The 24,707-nt window shown below is 47.4% G+C and overlaps 1 protein-coding gene across 2 annotated transcripts; it reads right to left on the reverse strand.

The window, feature by feature from the left end:
- Positions 1-5,365: 5,365 nt before the first annotated feature.
- Positions 5,366-23,523, reverse strand: LOC123115296 (NADP-dependent malic enzyme, chloroplastic). Of its 2 annotated transcripts, none has more exons than XM_044536490.1 (11): positions 23,287-23,523; positions 7,851-8,198; positions 7,647-7,752; positions 7,466-7,531; positions 7,270-7,365; positions 6,991-7,146; positions 6,750-6,896; positions 6,609-6,662; positions 6,338-6,526; positions 6,001-6,244; positions 5,366-5,899 (listed from the first exon to the last, which is right to left on the reverse strand). In XM_044536490.1, exons 1-11 carry the CDS (start codon positions 23,409-23,411, stop codon positions 5,682-5,684), a joined length of 1,749 nt encoding a protein of 582 aa, XP_044392425.1. In that variant the 5' UTR covers positions 23,412-23,523; the 3' UTR covers positions 5,366-5,681. The 2 variants fall into 2 exon arrangements, with proteins under 2 accessions (XP_044392425.1, XP_044392429.1); XM_044536494.1 differs by lacking the exon at positions 23,287-23,523 and adding an exon at positions 8,917-9,208.
- Between the last annotated feature and the right edge of the window lie 1,184 nt (positions 23,524-24,707).

Raw genomic sequence — 24,707 nt, forward strand, 5'->3', positions numbered from 1 at the left:
TTGATGTATGTTTTGGTGATCAACTTGCGGGTTTCGCGACACTTGGGAACCTATGCATAGGGGTTGGCACACGTTCTTGACTCTCCGGTAGTAGCTTTGGGGCACTCTTTGAAGTACTTTTATGTTGATTGGATGAATCTGAGATTGTGTGATGCATATCGTATAATCATGCCCACGGTACTTGAGGTGACAATGGAGTATCTAGGTGACATTAGGGTTTTGGTTGATTTGTATCTTAAGGTGTTATTCTAGTACGAAGTCTTTTATAGATCGATCCGAAAGAATAGCTTTGTGGTGGTTTCGTACCCGACCATAATCTCTACGTTTGTTCTCCGCTATTAGTGGCTTTGGAGTGACTCTTTGTTGCATGTTGAGGGCTTGTCATATATATGTTCTATCTATGTTATTATTGTTGAGAGAACTTGCACTAGTGAAAGTATGAACCCTAGGCCTTGTTTCCTATCATTGCAATACTGTTTACGCTCACTTTTACCGCTTGCTACCTTGCTGTTTTTATTATTTCAGATTACAAAAACCCATATCTACTATCTATTTTGCACTTGTATCTTCGTCTCTTCGCCGAACTAGTGCACCTATACAATTTACCATTGTATTGGGTGTGTTGGGGACAGAAGAGACTTATTGTTATTTGGTTGCAGGGTTGCTTCAGAGAGACCATCTTCATCCTACGCCTCCTATGGATTGATAAACCTTAGGTCATCCACTTGAGGGAAATTTGCTACTGTCCTACAAACCTGTGCATTTGTAGGCCCAACAACGTCTACAAGAAGAAGGTTGTGTAGTAGACATCAGACATCTCCTATGTGGTATACCGTGTGTGCCAGTATCTTCATGCTCCTCGGACTTCACACTGGTCAGCTGTGAAGCGTATCATGTGTTATCTCTCTCATATTGTGTCCTATTGCTTCATCTTTGTTCTACCTCCTCGAGTGCTCTCTCGACGTTCTCTGATGCAGATTGGGCTGGGAGCCTGGATGACCGGTGATCAACAGGGGCTATGCTATCTTCTTTGGTCGCAACTTGATCGCCTGGAGTGCATGCAAGCAAGCCACAATATCTCAGAGTAGCACTGAAGCAGAGTACAAGGCGGTTGTCAATGCCACGGCTGATCTCATTTTGGTACAGTCTCTATTGAGAGAGTTGGGAGTCTCTCAAGAGCAGCCACTGGTTCTTTGGTGTGATAACATTGGTGCGATGTATCTTTCATCTAATTCGGTTTTCCATGCTCATAGCAAGCACATCGAAGTTGACTATCACTTTGTGAGGGAACATGTTGCACAGAAGCTTCTTCATATCAAGTTCATCTCCTCCAAAGATCAACTTGCTGACATCTTCACGAAGTCTCTACCACAGCCTCAGTTTGTAGGTTGTAGGCGCAATCTTAACTTGCTCTGTACCTTAGGACATAGTTAAGATTGAGGGAGGGTGTTAGACTATATTTATACCTGGCTTCTATATATGTCTTGTAGATTGTATTGTACACTTCGTGTACCCCTTTATATATATGAGATAGCCACACTGTTACGGATGTCGAGCAGTTTCCCAAAACCCTAAGTTTAACAGGCCTTCCTCCGGATTGGCCCGAGCCGGAGGAGGAGGAGGATGAGGAGCAAGTGGAGGAGGAAGAGGCAGAGCCGGCCGCGAGCTATGCCATGGCGGACGCGCACGCGGAGTAAGAGTCTGCCCAAGCGATGAAAATGGTGGAGCAGGCTGCCATCCTAGAGTCCATCCAGAGCGAGGCCTACGTCGAGGCCAACATGCAGTTCATCCGGCAAGAATAGGCGGCGACGAAGGTGTTGTTCGCCAAAGTAGACGCGTAGGCAGAGGGGAGGAGGACCGGAGCCTCTGCGGGCGCAAGAGCTGCCACACTTGCCCGTCTACCTGACGTCGGCATGGAGATCGTCGACATCTCCGACGATGAGTGGCTTTAGCTATGTATGTAGTATGTAGTTTTTTATCTGCATGACTACTATGGATTTGATGCTCTGAAGTTTGAGGTTTATGATTGTGACAAACGTTTTGCCGTGTTGCCCAGTCACTGTCCGTGGGCGTGTGGGGACGGATTTTGGTATGTGCTTGTAGATGCTCTAAAGCTTTGCTTCATTGCAGTTAGTATGTGTATGCAGACTAAAGTGAATTAGCGTAGAAAAATAATGAGCCAAGTCCTAGAGCAACAATGGATTTTTATAGCTATTTATGTAAATTTAATATGGTGTTGCTTATGTAAGTGGTGATACATATGCAATTGTGGAGTTAAAAGAGAAGAAGGGCAAATAATTCTATATATGTGTAGGCATATTTGTTTCAATATGTATGCAATTGCCGTGCCCAATATAAGATAGTTTTTTTAGCAGTTTGGTGCCCTATCTATAGGGTTGCTGTTAGAGAGAAAAGATCAGATGATGTAAAATGCATTTTTGATACCTAATAACAACTTTTTGGTGCACTGTTATAGGGCTGTTGTTGAAGGTGCTCTTATGAACACTTCCTTTCCCGACGTTTTTGGCAAGCTGAGGAAAAGGGAATGTGACTTAATGGAGGAAGTTTTTTGAGTGATTAGACTTAAAAAGTAGATTATTAGTCTAGATTCTCTATTTGGTATGCGATGGAATTTACATGTGGGAAGTTTTGCCGATAAATGATATATTTTATTGGCTTACAATGGAGCAACAAGAGGACACATACACAATAACCACACACGTGGCATCTGCATAGTTAGGATGCACACAACCAACACCAACCCATACACACACAAAAACACGCGAGCAGATAGTAAAGTCATGAGTGACCAAAGCTATGCATAGGCGAGGAAAAAAAGTAAAGTGACTAGATCCGCAATCGCCAAACTACAACAATGATCATATCGCACCAGGCATCTCATGACATTACATAGACGACGAGCTTCTTCAATAGCAAGGCTTTCAAGAAGGGATCGATGCTCAAGCTTTGCCATCACCGGGTCCAACCACCCAAAGCCAGAATCTGGGTTTTCAGCCTGAAGAACTAGTCTGAACTAGTCCGAACATATCCAAGCAATGCCTTCAACAAGGTAATGACATAAAAAACATAGTCATTGGGAGGTATAACCAACATGGGTCAGACCTAGGCTTTCACACCAAAACTCAAGATTGATGCCATTTATGTGTATTCGTGGTCACTTTTTCGCGATCCCAGCAGGTGCATGCAAAATGGACTGCTGTCGTTGCACAACCATCCCTTTGTGTCAACTCGTCATCCATAGTTTACATCTTCCTGTCAAAGTCAACCACCGGGTCTAGAGAGAGGAACTATCACGAAGACCTTTCGGTGGCCACAACAATCTGCAGCGAGTCCGCTGCCGCAAGCCGGAGTGATCGCCATAAGGACCAGCCCCGATGGTAGAGCACACTACCGCCGACTACCACCTCGCCGAAGAGAGCCCTACACAGGCTCGTCTCCCTAGGCGCCGACATGGCCAGAGCCAGAGCATGAAAGTAGGATCAACATTGCCCGCAAAGCGCAACCGCTGCCAGATCAGGAGCGCACAACCGCCAGATCGGCGCTGCACCTCTTGGTGATTAGACATTTGGATTCGTCTGGCTCTGAGCTTCCTGGGGTGATTTCAGAGCTGTGTCAAGATGACCTCTTGGCCACATAATTTGAACACCTGCTTGGCAATAGGGTTCAAGTACACCTCCTTGAAGCCCTTATCAGTCCTCACCCCGCTGACTATGATCTTACATATCTTGTTAAGCACGAAGGTAGATAAGAATGGCTGCCATTTCATTGAGTTCCCCCTCCCAGCCATCTTTCCCTTCCTGGCCTTGATGGTTGGCCTTGGTGGAGGCCTTGCAGACCCCTCAAAGAAATATAATCCAGAGATATTTGATCCTCGGTCATAGACTGGGAGTCCTCAACATAGGATGACGGGAATTGGCTCTCGAACAAGACAATGAAATGGCTAAAATCTTGCATCCTCATATCCTACAAGTGTTAGCGTCACGATTTGTGAAACACACTACACATGGACAGTAAGAAGGACCACTCACACCTACATACTTGCAAACTAGCATACTACACATGCTCTGATTCATAAGCTAGTACCAAATCTACCATGGTATCATCCTTGTCGACAAGGAACAACATGAACATCATTAGAGCTTACAAGCAACACATATCATGCTACCAATTCATCAACACTAGCTACCACAACATCACATTCTCACAGATCGACGGTCTATAATGCTACCACATGCTCACAGTTCTACTCCTATCACATGCTCACATATCTAAGCCAGAGTGAGTAGTGAGGACGGACTGATCAAACTTACAACCATCGATTAAGCCTGGTGGAGGCATGCAACTGGTCGGAGAACATGAAGAAGACAAATCGTCGCCGTCGTAGACCGCCAGCCAAAGAAGACGCGTTGCTTACCTGCTCGTCGATGATGATCCATGTAAAACGGAGAGCTCGAAGGAGGGGCACGAGTTTGGGTCGTGAGCCGAGGGTGGTTGTATAGGGCGACTGATTCGGCAGGAGGTGACCACAAATTCTTCCCGCGGCTTTTTAGGGCTGCGCACGATCTCGCACCATCTCCTTGCTCTCATGAGCTCGACGCCGTGTTCCCCTTCCTTGTATCATCCGAGTTTGGCTGAGGGGAAACAGGTAATTCAACCGTTCCAACGAGCCTGCCTGGTAGGGTGCTTTAAGTTTCGTGCTATGCTGACCAAACAATGAATATTATTGCACCGTGGGCGTCTGGTTGGACCTAAACACACTCTCAAAGATGCCCTGCGAAGATGGGAGGAATGGTTCGATGAGGACGCTCGCCAGTGTTTGCTCAGATCTTTGAGCTGACCAAACACAAGAAAGTCATCTTCTGCTCGCGAGCTTAGTTGAACTTGCGATGAACAGCAAACTTGCAAAAAAATGATACTTTTTACTGATGACTGACAAATGTTTTAAGTGCTTGTAAAATTTCATTATGAAATGACATTCGTGGAGGTCATGGTTGCCATGACTTCAATGAACGTCATTTCTTTACAAGCACTTAATTGAGCTCGCGATGAACATCAAACTCACAAATAAAATAAATGGAAATGTTGTTTTTTTCTAATGAATTTTGACAAATGTTTTAAGTGCTTGAAAATTTTCATCATGAAATGACATTCGCGGAAGTCATGGTTGCTATATCTTCCGCAAATGTCATTCTTTCATGGAATTTTATGAGCACCGAAAACATTTATCAATTTTTGCTCTGGAATAATTTCAGAATATTTTAAAATTTATTTTAGTGATTTTGGATTTTACTGTTCACCCGAGCTAATTTGAGGTCGAGCGTGGGAAGTAAAAGAGCAACCCTGGTAACACAAATCATCAAACTATTACACTCGTTTAACTCAATCTGACAAAAGAATCGACGACGACGACGACGACGCACCTCGACACGGATAGACAGGTGCGTGCCGTGCTCCCGTTAACAGTACATTACAGTACAAAGTAAAGCAAAGTAGAAGAGCACAAGAGTACACATACGCATAGACGGACACAGAAGGAAAGAAAGCCTATGTTTTAGGTTGCGTCGCTGAAGCTTTGAGTTGAGCTGGTTGGCATACGGGGGAAGGAGATTGATTTTATTGATTGACTCCGTCCGTGCTGGCCGCAAAACTGCCCGCCACGCTCACCTGTAGCTGCGGTAGAGCGGGGTGTACATGCAGCTCTCGGCGTACTTGACCAGGTCGTCGGGCCGCGGCAGCCGGCTGGCCAGGCCCAGGTCGTAGGCCTTGGCGGCCACCTTGGCGGCGATGCTGGCCGAGATCTTGCGGATGTTGGTGAAGGGCGGGAAGATGAGCCCCTTGTCGAAGTTCTCCTGGGTCGCCTCCTCCGCCAGCGCCTCCGCTGCACCCAGCCAAACCAAACACCATTCACCATCATCAGATTCAGATTCAGATTCAGTCACCAGCCGCCGCAAACGCGCGAGAGGAGATGCAGATACTTACAGGCGGCGAGGAGCATGTCGTCGTGGACGCGGATGGCGCCGGAGATGACGACGCCGAGGCCGAAGCCGGGGAACACGTAGGCGTTGTTGGACTGCCCGGGCACGAACGTCTTCCCCTCGTACTCCACGGGGTCGAACGGGCTGCCGCTCGCGAACACCGCCGTGCCCTTGCTCCAGGTGTAGGCCTCCTCGGCCGTGCACTCCGAGTGGGACGTCGGGTTCGACAGCGAGAAGATGACGGGTTTCTGCATTTCTCACACGGCAGACCTCTGTTTAGCGTCTCTGCAGCTGGAATCAAGAAATGTGATAGCCTTATCATGGCCGGACCAGCTGCGTACCTCGTTGAAGGAGGCCATGGCCTCGATCACTTCCTGGGTGAAGGTCTTCCCGACGCCGGAGGTTCCGATCAGCACGGTTGGCTTGATGGACTGGACGGCCTCCAGCAGGGTCTTGAGTTCTTCGTGCTCATGAGCGAACGGCTTCTTGAAGTGCTGCAGAGACTCTTTTCTAGACTCGACAAGCAGACCCTGCACAACACGAGCCCTACGTGTCAGAGACAACGTCGTGCTAAATCTTGCTGGAAGTCCTGAGATGAGATGAGCGACCAACCTTGGAGTCCACCAGCCAGATCTTCTTGCGGCAGTCGTCCACCGGGAGTTCAGTCTGTACAAACAACTCAATATCAGCGATACGTAATACACCATGGACTGGCTGATCCATAGACAATGCAGAGAGAGCTTGCTGTCTTACGTGTTTCGACATCTCAAGAGCAATGAGTTCTGCAATGCCAGTTCCAGCCTCTCCAGCACCAAGGAAGAGGTAAGTCTGATCCACAAGGCCTCCACCGATCATCCTCAGGGCCGCCAAGAGGCCTGCGAGGACCACTGATGCTGTGCCCTGCAACATCACCATTTCTGTTCAGTGTCTCTGGAGATAATAAAGACAGCCTTGTGATGACTTGGTACCAACTGTACGGGAATGAATGAAGCACCTGAATATCATCGTTGAAGACGAGATGGCTCTTGCTGTACTTTGCGAGCAAATCGAATGCATTGTGGTTGGCAAAGTCCTCAAACTGGACCAGGACTTTCTCGCCGTAGTTCTGCTTCACTGCATTCATGAACTCTTGAAGAAGCTCATGGTATTCCTGGCAGCCATGAAACAAACACAAACTTCAGCATCGACGACATGTCAAAAGATTCTGCAGAGGCGAGCTAATAATAACCACAGTATGCACTGGTAGACTGCTGCGTGCAGCCATCGGCATTACCTCGCCGGTAGCACGCCGTTGACGGAGCCCGATGTAGTACTCGTCGTTCAGCAATGTCTCATTGTTGGTGCCAACATCGATCGTAATTGGCAGGCACTGCATCACCATCATTACATTGTTAATATAAATCAGTCAGCAGAACGATCCGCTGGTTTTAATCCTTGCATGCTTTCAGAACATTCAGAACCACACTTACAGCTGATGGGCGAACTCCTCCGAGGGCGGTGTACAGAGACAGTTTGCCAACCGGAATCCCCATACCCTGCACAAGATCATCATAACATGCATGAGCATTAACAATCAGAAAAGAGTTTTTTTTTTCTTTTGGAAAGGAATCAGAAAAAAGGTTGGTGGTGGATCATCGATCATATTGATACCTGGCAACCCAGATCTCCGAGCCCCAAAATGCGCTCGCCGTCGGTGACGACGATGACCTGGATGCTCCTCTCAGGCCAGTTCTTGAGCACCTCGAGCACCTTGCCCCTGAAAAGTGCTTGACATGTGAGACATGTACGCCAGTCTCGAACAGTTTACTGTCAGAGAGAAATGCACGGCGCTAGAGAGAAAAGAGAGAGACGCACTTGTCCTTGAGGCTGATGTAGAGCCCCTGCGGGCGGCGGTAGATGCTGCCGTACTTCTGGCAGGCCTCGCCGACGACGGGCGTGTAGACGACGGGGAGCAGCTCCTCGACGTTGTCGATGAGGAGCTTGTAGAAGAGCCTCTCGTTCCTCTCCTGGAGGTCCATCATGGCGACGTAGCGGTGCAGGGGGACGGTGTAACTGCGGAGGTTGTGCATGATCTTCTTCTCCTGGTGCTCCTGGGAGACGATGGCCGGGGGAAGCAGGCCCCGGAGGTAGTGCGCGTCGCGCTCCGCCTCGGAGAAGGCCAGCCCCTTGTTGTGCCGGGGGTCCCTCAGAAGCTGGTGCCCACTGTTGGTTGATTGCACGCAAGGAAAATGTCATCATGCATGTGTTAACGTCAAGAAACAGAGCAACGCGAACGACAACTTTGAGCGCAGTCCCTGCTAACAAGGCAGGAGCAGGATATCCCAAAACGAAGAAAATATTTTGGCAGGCGTGAGGAAGGAAGGAAGGAAAAGATGGGTTACAACCTACGTACCCTACCGCTGTGTTTTGATTTTCGGCCGAAAAAAACGGATTTCGGCCGAATTTCGGCCATGTCGGCCTGGGGCGGAAAGTATCTTTAGGCCGAAATTGATCAAGTTTGACAAATTTTGGTCAAATTTAAGTCAAATCGCAGTTAAATTTTAGCCGAAATTTTTGAAAATGACCGAATTTCGGCCATCTCGGCCTAGGGCGAAAAAAAGCTCAAACCGAAAATCAAAACACAGCCCTACCCTAAATAGTGGCAACCGCAATAGTAAGTTGCCGACTAAATCCTAAGTCACGCGAGACCACAACCACCGAAATCGCATGATCTCGCCGTGCCGATGCGGATCACTGCGGAAACGCACGCACGCACGCACCAACAAATTATCTCGAGAAATCGGAGCTGGATTCTCCATAGAACTTCATTTCCGGCCCGGAGGGGATTCGCCGTAATAAGGCTTTGATTACGAAGCAAGAACAAGAGGAACGGAGAACCGCCAGGCTCAACTCTACGGCTCGGCTTGGTTAGCGGTATTACCTTGCGACGGAGAATGACCATGGCGTGATGAGCTGCTCCTCGGTGGCCCTGTCCTCGCCGTAGACGTCCTCGACACCGCCGCCCGCCATCTCCTCAAACTCCTGGCCTCGGAACGAACACACGGACGGAAGAAGCGCGATACGTAACGCAGGATCGGATTTGAATCGAGCTCTTGTCCTTTTTTAATCTCCTGGGATGGGATGTGGTGGATGGTGTGGAGACGGGAGGGAGCAGCGTTGCCTATTTATAGAGGCCCCGTGGCCGCCGGGGAGGGCCCGCCAGGCAGAGGGGAGCGGAGGGCGCGCCGTGGGAAAGGGAGGAATGGTCGGGGACGCGGATGGTGAGAGGAGAGGAGGCTTCCCGGGTTGGTTCGTTCGTTGCCCATGACAAAGACAAGGGGAAACAAACTCTTCTTTATTGTACCTAAACAATACAAAAAAGAAATAAGAGGGAAACGAACATGGAGGGCAGCAGCCTCGCTCGGCTGCGGATTCAAGAAGGTGGTCGGCGCGGGGCACTTGGAATGGAATAGTAATATTACCAGTCTCTTGCTCAATTGACAATTGTACGCACACCCCTAAGGCCCCACGGACATATGGCTGCTACCGGGCTAGTAGTAGTAGGTACAGAGACGGAGGACGAATTTTTTTTAAGGTGTGGTGAAGTTTTAAGGAAAAAAAAAATTGATGCAAATCAAAAGAGTCAATACACATTACAAACGGAAACCCCAATACAATAAAAATGTAGGCATATTTCAATAGGAAAATAATCTAAAACAAACCAATAATGAAGATTTCAATGGCGTCTAGAACTGCGCTGGTTGGGCATCTTATTAGCTTTTATGCATAATCATCTAAAAACAAAAACTTGTGCGTCCACAGTACACTAGCATGAATGAAAAAATATAGACAAACTTTCCACCATATTGTACAAGGTCGCTACATAAATTTTTATCCATTATGTTCAGAATTACTGTAGTTACTTTAGATCCTGCAGAATTGACGGAAGAAAATTTGCTAATACCCAACAAAGTGGCTGCAATTAGTCCTCTGGTTCGTACACCGGGGACTGACCAGGAAAATTCCCAACTGCCATCGTCTGCTGGAACTTGCTTCTACCGCCACTGAAGCCGCCGCTTGCTTCCTTCGCTGGAGCTTGCTGCGGCAGCCCTCTAAGCCCCCAGCCTGCCGCCGCCGTCAGCTGCCCCCGTCATCAGTCGCCCGCCTGGTCCTCGCGACATGGCCAGCAGCCGCCATCGCGCTAGCTGCTTAGGGTTGCGTCGCGTCTGGGTAGAGTTGGTCGCGTGCGTGCGTGTGCGTTGTGTGTGTGGCCGCTCGATCGAATCAAACCTTTTTTTAGACACTCTCAATCGAATCGAACCTGTCGTGCCTGCCTGCGTGGCCCAACAGCTGGATGCATCGGCCCATCAGGCCAGCGCTACTGGCTGCGGTCGATCGAAACAGCCGATGCCGATCCAGAGTCTGCCGATCGATAGATGCATAGGTATAAAAAAATTGCCCCAGAATCAAGGTATGGCGGATGCCATACCCTGCCCACCGGAGCCCTCCGCCACTGAGTAGGTACGTCCCTCTCCCTCCGGTGGAGCCGTGAGAGAGGAGGGAGACACCAGGTCGACCGAACCGGATCCTCTAACATTAAGGAGAAAAGTCATGTAAGCTATGGTACCCTAATTTTCCTCCTAACTAAGACTAAAATGACTTGAATTAATTTGCAAATTACAAATTTATTTTATAAATTTACAAAAAATACATCAAACAAAATTACAGTGCAATAAAATTAATTTTAGATTTATTTTTGTCAAACAGTAACTACGTACAATACGTGCTACAGTAGATCCATACAGTATTTGCTAAAGTACTCTGACTTTCCTTCTTTGCATTGCACTAGTTTGCACTGTAACTTACATGACTTTCCTCCTTGATGTTAGAGGATCCCGTTCCCAGGTCGACTGGCTATGGTCGGGGCCAAGAGCACACCATGAGTGGAGAGGGTAAAGTCGGAGAAAGGGGAGAGGAAAAAAAAAGAACGCTTGCGAATCCTTGGGTGGGGTGACTAGGGTTAACCATACGGCTCAAGCCCTCGATGGTAAAGGTGGCGACGAGAGTCCCTTGTTCATATGGCTAGCGGAAGACGAGACGGTGCCCTAGAATGCATGAGTAGTGATGCCGTTGTGTTGTCGGCCATGGTTCAATGGTGGCGCGACCGCCGTGATGACAAGAGATAAATGTCACTACGTCGGTCGTCGTGACTGGCGACCATGGTTGGAGGGTGACCACTAGGATGGGAAGAGGCAAAGACCGTAGCATCGACAGTCGTGCTCAACTAGATGTTTGGAGGTCTTTATCTGTGTGAAAGCCCCAAACCTGAAATTCGTCATGTGAGCATGATGGTCACCCATGAGCAACCAAATTTTCTTCAAGGCGCAAATGTGGCACTATTGCCCCCTTCTCGTGTTCCCAGAGAAACCCTAAATCGAAACCCACAGATCGGGTGACAACATTTGGTAAGGCTCACTTTTCTTCTAGGTGTTGGTCTGGAGTAATTTCCTCCAATGCATTGTTGGTGGGCCGCCGGGAACCGCCTTGGAAGTGGCCCACATTTTGGCTTCTGGCTTATCGTCGGTGCGTCTTCTTCTTAAGCTCACCTCCAAGGGAAGCTCTTAACAGCAGACATCACCAGGAGATAGGGGTCCTATGCTCCCTGGCGACTGCATAAGCTATGCAATGTTACAACTCTCTATTGATGCATGGCTTCGGTCCTCCTTTTTTGCAACATCGCTTTGAACCGACAACCTTTTTGTTCATGGTAACTAGAGCAACGGCTAGCCAACAATACTTCCAATCGGACACCCTTGTGATTTTCCATCATGCCCTCACCAGCGCCAATTCTAACTTCGCAATGGTTGGGCATCCCGGTTAGCTTCAAGAAAAGGCGTGCGAGTCGTCGCAACTCCAACAGACGGGGACAATGTTGGGAATCTCTCTAGCGTCGGACATGCCCACCAACTGTTCGACAGTATGCCTCAATAAAACGATCATGCTTTCTTTTTGCCCATAGCATTTATCGAATCAATTTTAGGACGGTGTTTTCATTGTGATGCATCCTTAGGACTTATTTATGATGGATATGATAAATAACGGTCAACCGGTTAGCTTCAGGACAAGGCGTACGAGTCATCGCAACTCCAACAGTCGGGGACAATGTTGGGAACCTCTCTAGCGCCGGACATGCCCACCAACTGTTCAACAATATGCCTCAATAAAACGATCATGCTTTCATTTTTCCCCATAGCATTTATCGAATCAATTTTAGGATAGTGGTTTCATTGTGATGCATCCTTAGGACTTATTTATGATGGATATGATAAATGACGGTCAAGATCCTCCAAATTATGAGATGTGTGATCAAAGTTTGTCTCTGTTTGATGTTGGGAAATCATCGAGCACTCAAAAAAAGAAGGTGAAGGCAAGAGAAAATGCTTACTCAACCCATGAAAATGCCTTGTTCTGTAATGCTTAGTTGGGCACAAACATGGATCATATATGTGGAACCGAGTAAAAAGGCTCCAAGTATTGGTAAAACATCCACCCATGGTATGCCAAACACAAGCACTACGTGGAGTCGCATCCAATCCACCACTCGCAAGGAGTGCTGTCTCCAACATAGATGGTTCGCAATCCAAGAGTCGGTGAACAAGGTTTGAAGTTTCTATGCACAAGTGGTGAATAGGCACCAAAGTGGTATTGCCGTATTGGAGTCAATAGCCATGTAAGTTTTGTCAGCTTCACATTGGTCATCATCTTTCCTGCTTGCTTCGTTCTTGCATTCTTGTGATTTTTGCTTCCTATATGGGGTTTGCGGCCACTTTGTACCATCAAGTTAAGAAAAAAACCATTCATTATGTCCCATTGTTGGATGGAATTGAATGGAAAACCAAAGTGGTCCAACCTCTTTGGAGATCTTAAAAACCCTGTTAAGAAGAAGAACAACGATGGCGCAAGCTCTAACCAATCTATCTAATTGGATGACGGTGATGAGTCAGGTGGAAGGACGGGAAGACATGGGACTGAGCCAAAAAGGAATAGGCACTTGAGGGGGAGGGAGTGGGAGAAGGGTAGGGTTGTGCATGACGGTGCGACAAGCAAAATGTATGCCACACGGACAGACATATTTTGCAACAAGAGGCAGACACTGAAGAAAATGGAGGAGAAAAGGGAGCAAAAGGAGGAGGACAAGCTCTTTTCGGATGTGCAAAGGAAGATGTTTGAGTTCGGTCGGGAGAGGTGCAGAAGAGGATGAACATTGATAGGGGGAGGATAGACATGAAGCAAGAAAAATGATAAAAAATGGAACTTGAAAATGCGAAAGCACATGAGGCAATTGAGCTTGAGAAAGAGAGGATGAGGCTCACGAGGATCATGGAGGAGTCAAGGTCCCAAGGGAGTATTTAACCAAAAACTACCACAATTCATGGGAACGTGCACAGAAACTACCACTTTATAAATTTATGCTGAAAACTACCACTTTCTCTCAAATCTTTGACTAAAAACTACCACGTCGTGAAAGTGCCTGATTCGCCTCTTCTAAACGCCTTTCTGACAGGATGGGCCCACAAGTCAGGCCTCTTCTTCCTCCTCTCTCTCCCTCTCTTTGGCATCTCTACAAACACCTCGTGTGCACCAGCAAGCCACCTCCGCCGCCGACCACTACCGGCGCTCACTCACGCACGACGGCGCACACGCTCGCGGCGGCGGTGTTTACGCATAGCTCACCTGGAGCATGGCTCACGCATGGTCCATTTCCATTTCCACAGCCTAGTCTCGTGGCTCTCGACTCTCGTGGACGACGCGGCCACAAGAGGCCAGCACCAGCGCCTGCGGAGGAGGAGGCGAGGGGTTGGGCGGGGATCCTGCTGGACGTGCTCTGCGCCATCCTCCACAAGCTCGACCACGTCGAGATCCTGACCGGCGCGGGGCAGGTGTGCCGCTCCTGGCGCCGCGCCGCGCGTGACATGCCCGCGCTCTAGTGCCGCAGTGACATGCGCGGCCACGCGGACATCCACGAGCTCTACCTCTGTGGCCGGCTGGTGCTCTCGCCCACGCACGACCGGCGCGACACTGCTCGTGTGCGGCCGGCGCGACTGCTCCTTGTGCCCGTGCGCACCTTGACCTCCACCACTCGGAGCTCCGAGCTGACGAGCAGCATGCCCGCATGGCCGGGGCCACCGCAGCTTGCGCCCGTGCACGGCCGACGCGGCTGCTGCTCGCGCCTGTCGCGGCCGGCGCCGCTGCTTCCCATGCGCACGTCGTCCTCCACTCCGAGCTGACCCGACAGCCTCGGCCCGCATGCTGGCGCGCTCGTGCTTCACCAGCTCGGACATCAGTTAACGGCGGCGGGGGGGAGTGGATAGGCCGGCTGGGCAGTGGACTAACGATGACAGCGCTTACATGCGGGCCAGGCCTGTCATAAGTGCGTTTAAAATGGAAGAATGAGTCGATTTACATACATGGTAGTTTTTAGTCAAAGATTAGAGAAAAAGTGATAGTTTTCGTCACAAATTTGTAAAGTGGTAGTTTTGGGGCACGTTTCCATAAATTGTGGTAGTTTTTTTGTTAAATACTCGTCTCAAGGATCATGTTGGCCGACACAAGCATCATGGATCACAGTTGCAAGAAGTGATTCGTCAACAAAAAAGAAAGAGATCAACGACCGCAACAATAGGGGTATTAATCCGTTCATTTATTCTATGTATGAATTATTGAATTTTATTTATCTCTTGTTTTTATTTTTGTTCAATTTTTCAGATTGTTGAATTGTTTGTGCGTTATATTGACCGAGTTATCTATGTGCCTGTCTTTGTATGAATTTGAGGTTTTGAACATGATGGATGTGTTCCCCGGAAAAAGAAATGGGGGCAGTCAGCTCTTGTGCCCGGACGCGCCTGCGAACATATATAGGGGTCACATTAGTCAAATGTTGGAGCTGCTCCAAGAGCAACTCTAGCAGAGTCGCCATATTGGCAGCCTCCATATAAGACATGAAATATGTTCCATATGAATATGGAGGCCACGGTTGTGGCGCACAAATGTAGAGTGAGCATAATGCGACCTCCATATCCATTCATTTATGTTTTGTTGCATAACTAGAAAATTCACACACTCAACTTCACGGATTAAAACACTAATTTAAGATAACATTGCATTACAAAGTGGTTACATAGTGGTAGAAAAGTCAATCGCGACATTTTTTTACTAAGCTAATGAGATTTTGCGTCTGGGGAGGAGCACTAGTTGCTCCTTGCCACGACGTCAGTGAATGCAGTGCAAGGGCACATGCCTATGTGATGACTCGAGCGTCCTCTACAAGCGACGACGTGAAGGTCCGGCGACCTCGTCTCCGTCTCGTTCCTGTCAATCGCCGTCGAGGCCGGGGACGACCTTTTTCCAAGAGAAGCAAGGCCCAATGGGGTGTGGTTTGTCTTGATGAATGCCACCATGTTCATGTTGATTGTGTGTCATCTGATGAGCTCCCCCTCTGTCGCCAAGTCCGCATGATTCTCCTCGTAATGATGCTAGATGGCGCGATGCTCTCTACCCGCAACACCTACCTAGCGTCAGTGTGCTTAAAGATGCCGCCGGGGTAGACAAACGAGGCATAGGCGACATAGCGCTCATCCATGCCTCCTTAACAAAGAGGCACTTGGGAGCATGTGGTGCCCGATATGAGTTGCGTGGGCGAGACCTCCCCTGCTGATACGGGATTTCATGTATCTGTGGCTGTGTTGGATATCCCAAACAATGGAGGAGGTCCCGGATTCCAATCCAAACACTCATCAAGGGCAGGATCCTCCCGTGCGGCCTCCAGCGCGTAACGGTGATCCTCCTCCTCCATAGCGATGAGGGTGACCTCCTCCTCCGCCAGCTCATCGCCATCATCTGCTCCTTCTTTGAGAGCGACACCCGGTCCGACCGCAAGGGAAGCGGCATGGTGACTGAGGGGAGAAACTAGTTACGGGCAGGTGTGTTGGAAGTGGAGGTTGTGAGCTATTTGACCATGGTGACGACATTATTATAGCAGCAGGCGAAGGGCGACAGGAAGACGTGGTGGGAGAGACCTCGGGGCGGTTGGCACGTGATGGCTGTCACTAATTGTCATGCTTTCCGGTGGCATGCTCGTCTACGCCACGCGAGAGGCTGAGGAGGGCGGTGAAACTCACAAGCGGTTGGTGGGTGGAGCACACTCCAAACTCCAAATATCAAGGGTCACTGTTTAGGCTGGTCACAGTGAGGAGGAACTTAGGAATAACATCACACACTCCAATACAACTTTGCTTATGTGGCACATATTTAATGAAGAGAGAGGTGCTTGTGGTAACTAGCTAAGTTACCGGAACATCACATATTCCAAGAAAAAATGAGTCTATAACCTAATAAATATATCGTTGCATGACACTACATAGATGTTCCTATCCACTATGAAGGTAGTAACATAGTCTAGAGAAGTGTGTAAGTTACTAGCTTACGTTCTTGCCCATTGTGACCAGCCTCAATATGAAATGCCCTCCTAACAACTCTGTTAGAGTGTTTTTTTATTGTTGACAAAACTATCTTATTGATGATTGATGGTTATTATGTTGATGGAGCTAATACGACAACTCTGCTCCACGTTTTAGCTCCCCGGTGGTCCTTGAACATGATTGCCTAGTGTGTGTGCGCCTCATGTGAGTTATCCAGTAGGGGCTGATCACTGTGTCTCTGCCCTCTTTGTTTATGGTTAACAAATTTTTAGTCGGATCGTGGCCACATGTGGTAAGCAGCGGTGCTAACATGTGGTCACTGGTCAGCACAGTCACGACGAGACAGCGAGCAGCCAACTAACGGAAAGCAGTCGCACGAACGATTTACAGTTGAGCATCGCACTCCCACAGAGCCACTGGAGTTTTTTTATTTTGTTTTTTGAACTACTAGAGTTAGTTGAGTATCCCTATTTCTAATGTCCCAGTTGGTAGATCGCGTTTCGGGTTTTATTTTCGTCCCATCTCATTCGGTCTTTTTTGGTACTTTTTTGGTACTTCCTCCCACCTCCCACCCGTTATATTTCGCTGGTTTTTTTTCGTCCCTCCCCATCCCACCGGTTTAGTTTCGTGTCACCCTCTCACGCAACGAAGAAAATCTTAACGGATCATAACTTTTCATACTGATGCAAGTTATTTTTAGTAATGTTTTTATGTGAAAGAATCAATCACGATCAATCTCTAAATATCAAATCTAAATTAATTAACTTTACCTTAAATTGCTCAATCACATTAATTAGGAAATAAATAACCAATTTTAAGAAAATATCTACTCTTAATGGAGGGTATTACATACCAAACATAGGTACGTCATTAGCTCGCTTTCTTCCCTTCTCTTCCCTTCGTCCCTCAGTCCCATGCTCGTGGCGCTGAAGTGGCATCGACAGGCGATGGCAGCGAGGACAGCACGTGGCAACCCCTGAAGCACGAACACGACTGCACCTCGGGTCTGCCGTCTCCCAAGATATGGGTGAGTTCTCGTGATGCCCACCCTAAACCCTTACGTCCTACAAATTCCTCAACCTCTACCATCTCGATTTCGTCCATGCTCTGATCCAAATGACGATGCAGCTCCGGCCGATTGACAATGGAGGTTTGCCATCCTTCCTCTCAGCACCCACTCCTGGAGGAACGACACGCCATGCCGATCGAATCCGGTCGAGATCACTCACCAAGATTGCTATTCGGAAGTTTTTTGTCAAAAAGTGAAGAGTGGGACGGGATCTGCACTTTTGTTAATATCTCTACTCCCAATGTCTCAGTTGGTAGGTCGCGTTCCGGGTTTTATTTTCGTCCCACCTCACCCGGTCTTTTTTGGTACTTCTTTAGTACTTACTCCCACCTCCCGCTCAGCCGAGACAGTTTATTTTCGTACTCCCTCCCACCTCCCAGGTAGTTCCCTCCACGCAAAAAAAATCGAACCAACCAATCTCTACTCCTAATGGAGCAGTTGGTAGTCTTCGCCGGTCAATTTTCGTCCCACCACTTTCGTCCGGTTTTTTTCCGTAAGTTAACTGTCGTAGATTTTTTTCGTCGCCTCCACCACTTCATCGGTTTATTTTCACTTCACCCTCTCACACAACGAAAAAAACTGAACGCAGAACTTTCCATACTAACGCAAATTATTTAGTAATGTCTTTATGTAAAAGAATCAATCATAATCAATCTCTAAAGATCAAATCTAAATTAATTAATCTTCATAACGTTTTTTTCCTTTTGAATCACGTCCATAACTTTCCTTCCTTGTTTGAGCAGAAACTGTTTGGTAGCAGAGATTAGGAAGCTTCCTATGAGTGTAGTAATAGGAAGTATTCTTTTTCTTGATGATTCGTTTCCATGCATGATGATAGTAAATTATGCCAACATTCACCACTATTTATCAATGTCATCAATCGTATCCATTTCTACCAGTTTTAAGGAAATCTGCTCGCTATGTCTTTTTTAAGGGGATCCGCTCGCTAAGTCGTCATCGCATGTTATTTTCACAAATAATCTCTACTCCTAATGGAGCAGTTGGTAGCCTCTTACGGTTTATTTTTGTCCTCCTCCCACCTCCCCTGGTTTTTTTTCATCCTCTCTCCCACCTCCCAATTTCGTTGGTTTTTTTCGTCGGTTTTTACTCGCCCCCTCCCACCTCCCAATTTCGTCCGGTTTTTATTCGTCCCACCTCCCACCACCCCCTCGTACTGGTTCTTTTTCTCTCCACTCTTTCCTTGCAAACCAATAATTTCCTAACATACAAAAGATCACGAATCTATCTTTGCTTACCCGAACCAATCGCGCCCTACATCAGTGCATTTCTTTATTAAGAAAACTAACACGTAAATCTTAATGCATTGCAAACAAATCCCGTTATGGACCTAATTAATTTATTATGGAATCTATACGTGGTCGCATTGGTTCTTTTTCTCTCCACTCTTTCCTTGCAAACCACTAATTTCCTAACATACAAAAGATCACGGATCTATCTTTCCTTATCCGAATCAATCGATCCCTACATCAGTGCATTTCTTTATTAAGAAAACTAACACGTAAATCTTAACGCATTGTAAAGAAATCCCGTTATGGACCTAATTAATTTATTATGGAATCTGTACGTGGTCGCATCTCTCCCTTCGTGAAAAAATCGCATCCATCTCCCGTTAAAAAGGAAAAGAGAACATGAACGATCAATCCCACACCCTGCATCTCAGTAGCAAAAAATCGCCCCCGCCTCTGCTACTGCGCCTCGCCGTGTGCCTGGCTCGACCCATGCCTCGCCTGCATGGCTGGACGCCGCCATCTCCACCGCCACGTACAAGAAAACGGTGGGCAGAACCATCCATTCAAATCGCACACCCCCACCCTCCTCCGCAATCCCTAGCCCCGCATCATCCTATCGCTTTCTCGCCTCTCTTTCCCCTCGATGTAGATGGTGCCGAGCGGCGGCCTCGAGCACCGGCAGTGCCGCCCTCTCTATCTTCGCTGCGTCGAGAGATGGGCCGAGGCTATCGTCGGTTCGCCGCCCACGATTGGGCCGCCTCCGGTTGTCGCGCACCACCGGCTCCACCTAACGTGCCCGACCCTCTCCGCTTTCGACCTTCCGGTGCCCACATCCCTCTGCGCCTCCATCCATCATCCACAAGGCCACTCCCTGCACCCATCCTCCTAAATTCTCCATACCGGCGGACAATCACCGAAGATCCAAGTTGGCCCGATATCAATTTTCTTACATGCTTTCTTTATCAGTTGGTGTGATGGGAATGGGTTCCAATTTCTCTCTCTGACTGTGGATTCGCAGGCAAGAAGCGCTTCTACATGCATCCTCCTGTCGGTCCCTAAAGTACCAAGGTAAATGGTTGATGTTGCGTTTGTCTAGGATGATATATGTTGGCTCTGTTCCGGTTCATCCGAGCAGTTTAGTGACTAATTTACTGATAATTTAATTATATTAATTAAATAAGTCGGGTGCATCGTCGTGCATTTATCTCGTCAGTAATGTCCTGTGATGCTCTGATGCACTTTGGGAATTGGTTATCTTGTCTTCAGTGCAGAACATTTGTTTATTAATGCATGAGAAGAATCCTTGTTACTACCTTGAACCTGTTTTATAATCCATATTGTTATGCACTAGCGCGTGTGCGTGTGAAATAGATGGATTATGGTCCCGTACTCAATAAGATGGATATGTGTGTGTGTTAGAGAGAGAGAGAGGGAGAGGGGGAGAGAGAGTGAGGAGGAGGGAGGGAGAGAGTGTGTGTGAGAATTTGATGGTAAAAAGATCGTTAATGTCACTTGATATGTATGAAAATATTAAATGTAATATTAACATAATTAATATTAAACTCTTAAAGTTAATGTGGCCCGTATGGGTGTTTTTCTAGTATAGGAGTACAAAGGAGATGAACTTGCGCGCGTTCGTTCTCAGGCCCCGTCGCTTTCCACCCGGTTTCGTCGGAGCCCGATAAAGAAAGAAAACTAAAAATGAGAAGGTGTGTTCCCCACCCCAGCCCCAAGCTGTAGTAGTAGTACACGCGTAGCCGACGCCAAAAGGTCAAGCTCGAGAGTTTAGACTGACCGGGCTGGCCTTGATTACTCTGACCCGTCATCAATTTTCTTCCCGTTGCCAAAGAAAAGCACATGCTCGGCACGATCTTTCAACGGCCCGGAGTCAACACCCAGCGGAACGTTGAACCATGAGCACGGATTCTCTCTAGTTCCACCAAACAACCCAGCCCCTCTACACATTTTACTACTCCCGTGCTGGAATGGAAGCGGTAAATTTTGAGAAAATGCTTGCAGCCTTCTCTCTCTCTCTCTCTCTCTCTCTCTCTCTCTCTCTCTCTCTCTCTCTCTGCAGTGATAGGTTTGTGCAGTGCAGGTGCGATCTTTTTTTCTTTTTTTTTTGGAGTAACTGCAGGTGCGATCTAGGCGTTCATATTTCAGTCCGGGGGGCAGGCGGTCTGGAAAGTGGGAAATGGGCCAACTTTGAAGGGAGAAAAGCAAAGTTCGTTACGAGAAAATACGGAGCATGGGAAGAAAAAAGGCGTGAAGAATGGTGGTGTGGTGTGGTGAGGCCTGGTCTGGTCTCGCACGCGGCGCCGCGTCGATCGGGTCGCCACCATAGGACCTCACGCGGCGGACCGGGATTCGGCCGCTACCGCCTACCGACCCCACCGCTCGTACACACTGACACGGTTGGCCGGCGTTGATGGTTGCGGTGACCACTTCGTGACCATCCTGCAGTGGTTGCATTGCATCGTGTGATGGTGCCGCTTGTACTACTATACGTTATAGGCATTGTTTATCAAGAACCTTTTTCATAGCTTATGTGTTGTGATGGATGATGTTTGATTAATAGATCGAAAAAAAATTCGCAAAAAAAAGGATGATGCATGATGTTGTTGTTGGTCTGTTGCACGTCACTTGGTTATGTCAACTTTCTTTGTTTTTTTAATCTTTTTTCTTCTTTGTGCATCCTTGATGTCTGTACTGGTCTTCGTCCTGTGTTGTTGCCGATGTAAGATGTAATTGGTATTATCTTCATATTAATATATTACCCGTTGTTGAATAATGTTTGTGAGCATCCTTTTAGAGCAACCTGCATCAATTTTTCACTCATTTTCTTTAGATTAAAAGATTAGTTGGTGTTGTCTACAAGCATACGCTTAAGCGCTGGAGGACTATTTGATTCGTAGAATTTTCGATAAATAGAAAAAAATATAATCTTCAAACATGATAAGTATGAAAAATTCCTAAGGAATTAAATCCTTCCAAAAAAAACCTATGACATTCTTTTGAATCAAAGAGGGCCTTGATCTTCGCACAACTAAGCACCTACTTGATTCAAAAAAAATGTAACTTTTGTAGAGAATTCTATATTAAGAAGTTTTTCCTAAATAAGTTGTTTGATTTAATTACAGATCACACTAGATTTTATTGGAAAATTTCTATCCACTTAACCTTTTGGAAGTTTTCTCTAATATTGAATACTCTATTTCCATATCCCCTTTTTTTAATCGATTTCCACATCCTTTTATTCCTTGTTTTTTGCATCCTATGATACAAAGGGTCAATTTTAGAACCTAGGCCCACATCATATCAAGCCCAACAACACCGAAAAGTGCATTTTTGTGTTGGCCTCCAGATATCCCTTTACCTCTTTTTTTTCAAAAACCTTTATTTTCGCACCTAGAAAAAACCCAAAAAGTATGCATGTACACATACATGTATAGTAGGCACATACAAAAATTCATAAAATTATATATCCATACATGATATACCCAAAAAGACAAACACATAAATCAGACATGTTTTTTTTTATTGTTTTTAGGTTAGAAAATTGTTTGTTTTGTGTATGTTACATTTTTCATATTATTTAATAAAAATTTTACAGACACATAACGAACATGTATAGGTTTTTACATAAAAACAAATTGAGTTTTTCAAACTTTAAAATGCTATTATTATTATTATTATTATTATTATTATTATTATTGTTGTTGTTGTTGTTGTTTTTTCCAAATACCAGGTTCCAAGGAACCAAGATCTTGAAACTTCAAGCTCTAACAACACACATTTATTAGCAAGGTTTGATGTCCAAACCATTTTTCCTCCAAAAAAAAATTCACCACCCTCAGAGTGGCCCAGCCATGCCAAGGCACCAAGGCTAGCAAGCGACGCATGTTGGCACCGGAGTGCAAGAAATACGAAACAAATTTGAAGTTCAAATGTCATTTTGAGCTTTCCATGGAAATCTCTAATTTTTTACAAGAAACATAAAGTTGAGTTCCAAATAAAAATATTGCAATAACTAGCCAATGTTCTAAATTGCAGGCTATGCCATTTAGAGGTGGCTCGGACAAAAACTATAGCAAAGCTAAGACCCATTTAGCGTTTTCCTTAAATCATGAAAAATTGGGGGGGGGGGGGGGGAACAAGTATATAATCTGGCATCATATATGATATATCGCATATACTTGACATATACACATGTTCAAACATCAAAACCTGAGCACTAATTAGTCGTCGTAATTCAGTAACCAAGCTTTGCATCAACGCATCATATATATCAGAAATAAGAAGGAAGAAAAAGGCGCAAGGATGGTATTGTATAAGTCGGCTAAATGACTCGAAATTTAACGCTAATCCGAACCACCATTTTCAATTTATCGTTAGTGGGAGAGCTCTGCAAAGGTTATTTGCAGCAAACCATCTAGATGCAGCAGAAAGCAGGTACACACATGCACATACTACATACGTACAGTACATTTCTGTTTCCATTCCACATCACTAACCTCTGAGCGTTAACATCCGAAGCACCATTGGCGGGGCATGGGCTTGTAGCTTCCGTCCTGGGGTCTTGATCCAGCGTGGCTGCGCGGCCAGGGCCCGTCGCCGAGTTGAGTTCGCATTGTGCCATTGGGGGCTGCGGAGCGTGCCTGGCCTGGGTGTGGAGCTCCTAGAGCTCAAACGAGAGAGGAGAAAGACAAGTGGTTCAGAAAGGGAGCACGCTCCACACCGCACTAAATAATCCGGTGCCCGTTTCTTTCGATCGCCTTGGCATTGTTGCTTGGCATGGCAGGTAAGGTACTACATGCTTCTCAGTGCTGCTGGGAATAATTGGCTGATGCAGAGATCAATGGAGAGTTAAGCAGGGACCAAGATGGTTACACCGGCAACTGATTTGATTGCGCGCTCAACAGGAGCCATACCTACTGTACTACCAAGATTTTTCCCTACCGGTGGAGCTTGCGGGCTGACGTGGAGGGTCACGGTGAGAACCGTGGGGAGTGGTCAGTGAGGATCAAGAAGAAGAATTAGTGAGGAAGATGACACGTTCGACCGTAAGCCTCATCCACAAGTTCCAGCGTTTCCCTCTTGCCTTTGGTCGATTCGGCACCCGCGGGTTCCGTCAGCAAGACGTGCAGCCGTTAACGTTCGCTTTAATTTGGTCGATGGATGTGCCATCACGCATGATGGTGAGTGCAGGTTCAAAGAAAATAATGCGTGATGGTGCGTGCAGTACTACTAGTCAGTAGAGCCATAGCCTGTACTCACACGGTACAGACAGCCAGCACGCGAGACCTGCTGGGAAAAGCTGTGTGTTGCTTTCTGAGTTTGGTTTTGGTTTTGTGCAGTCGACCAGCTTCGTGCTGGGGAGTGCCACTGCAACAAGTACAAATCAGAAACTCGTTTCTTTTTACAACAACTCGCTCTAAGGCCAACTCCAGCTCGTGATCCCGTCCTGTCCGGGTGTGGCGTAGAACGGATGAATAACGCAGCCCAACATGCGGCCTCAAACGGACAAATGTCCGGATTTCATCCGTTTTTTACCCATTTCCGGCCCAATTTGTGCCGAGTTTGAGGTGAAACGGACATCGCGCGGACGGTCTCGACGCACTCCATTGTCCCCCTGTGGCCTGCCTGTCCGGGTCACTAGCAGGCCATTCGCTTCCAACGCCTCCGCCCGCTCTCCCCCGCCGCCGGCACCGGCACTATTCTCCGGCCGCATCCTCATTGTTCACCCCCCGGCCGTCCATACCAGAGCACGTCTCGACATGGCCGCCATCACGCCCGCGCTTTCGTAGGAGTTTTGGCCGTCGCTTGGAGGAGATTTGGCCGTCGCCGTCGTAGCCGGTGGCAGAGGGGATACGATCGCCGGCAGTGTTTATGGACCACGATGGCCACGACAGCTCCCGACGAGTGCTCCAGAGCA

The sequence above is a fragment of the Triticum aestivum genome, chromosome 1B (assembly GCF_018294505.1).
Source record: "Triticum aestivum cultivar Chinese Spring chromosome 1B, IWGSC CS RefSeq v2.1, whole genome shotgun sequence".
NCBI classification, from domain to species: Eukaryota; Viridiplantae; Streptophyta; class Magnoliopsida; order Poales; family Poaceae; genus Triticum; species Triticum aestivum.

What these genes read in the sequence shown, in the direction of transcription:
- LOC123115296 (XM_044536490.1), bottom strand. Translation starts at nt 23,411, where the DNA reads ATGGCACAATGCGAACTCAACTCGGCGACGGGCCCTGGCCGCGCAGCC. An exon ending in AACGGCGTGCTACCGGCGAG is followed by an intron (nt 7,147 to 7,269) that starts GTAATGCCGATG and finishes CATGGCTGCCAG; the next exon opens with GAATACCATGAGCTTCTTCA. An exon ending in TCTGGCTGGTGGACTCCAAG is followed by an intron (nt 6,527 to 6,608) that starts GTTGGTCGCTCA and finishes CGTGTTGTGCAG; the next exon opens with GGTCTGCTTGTCGAGTCTAG.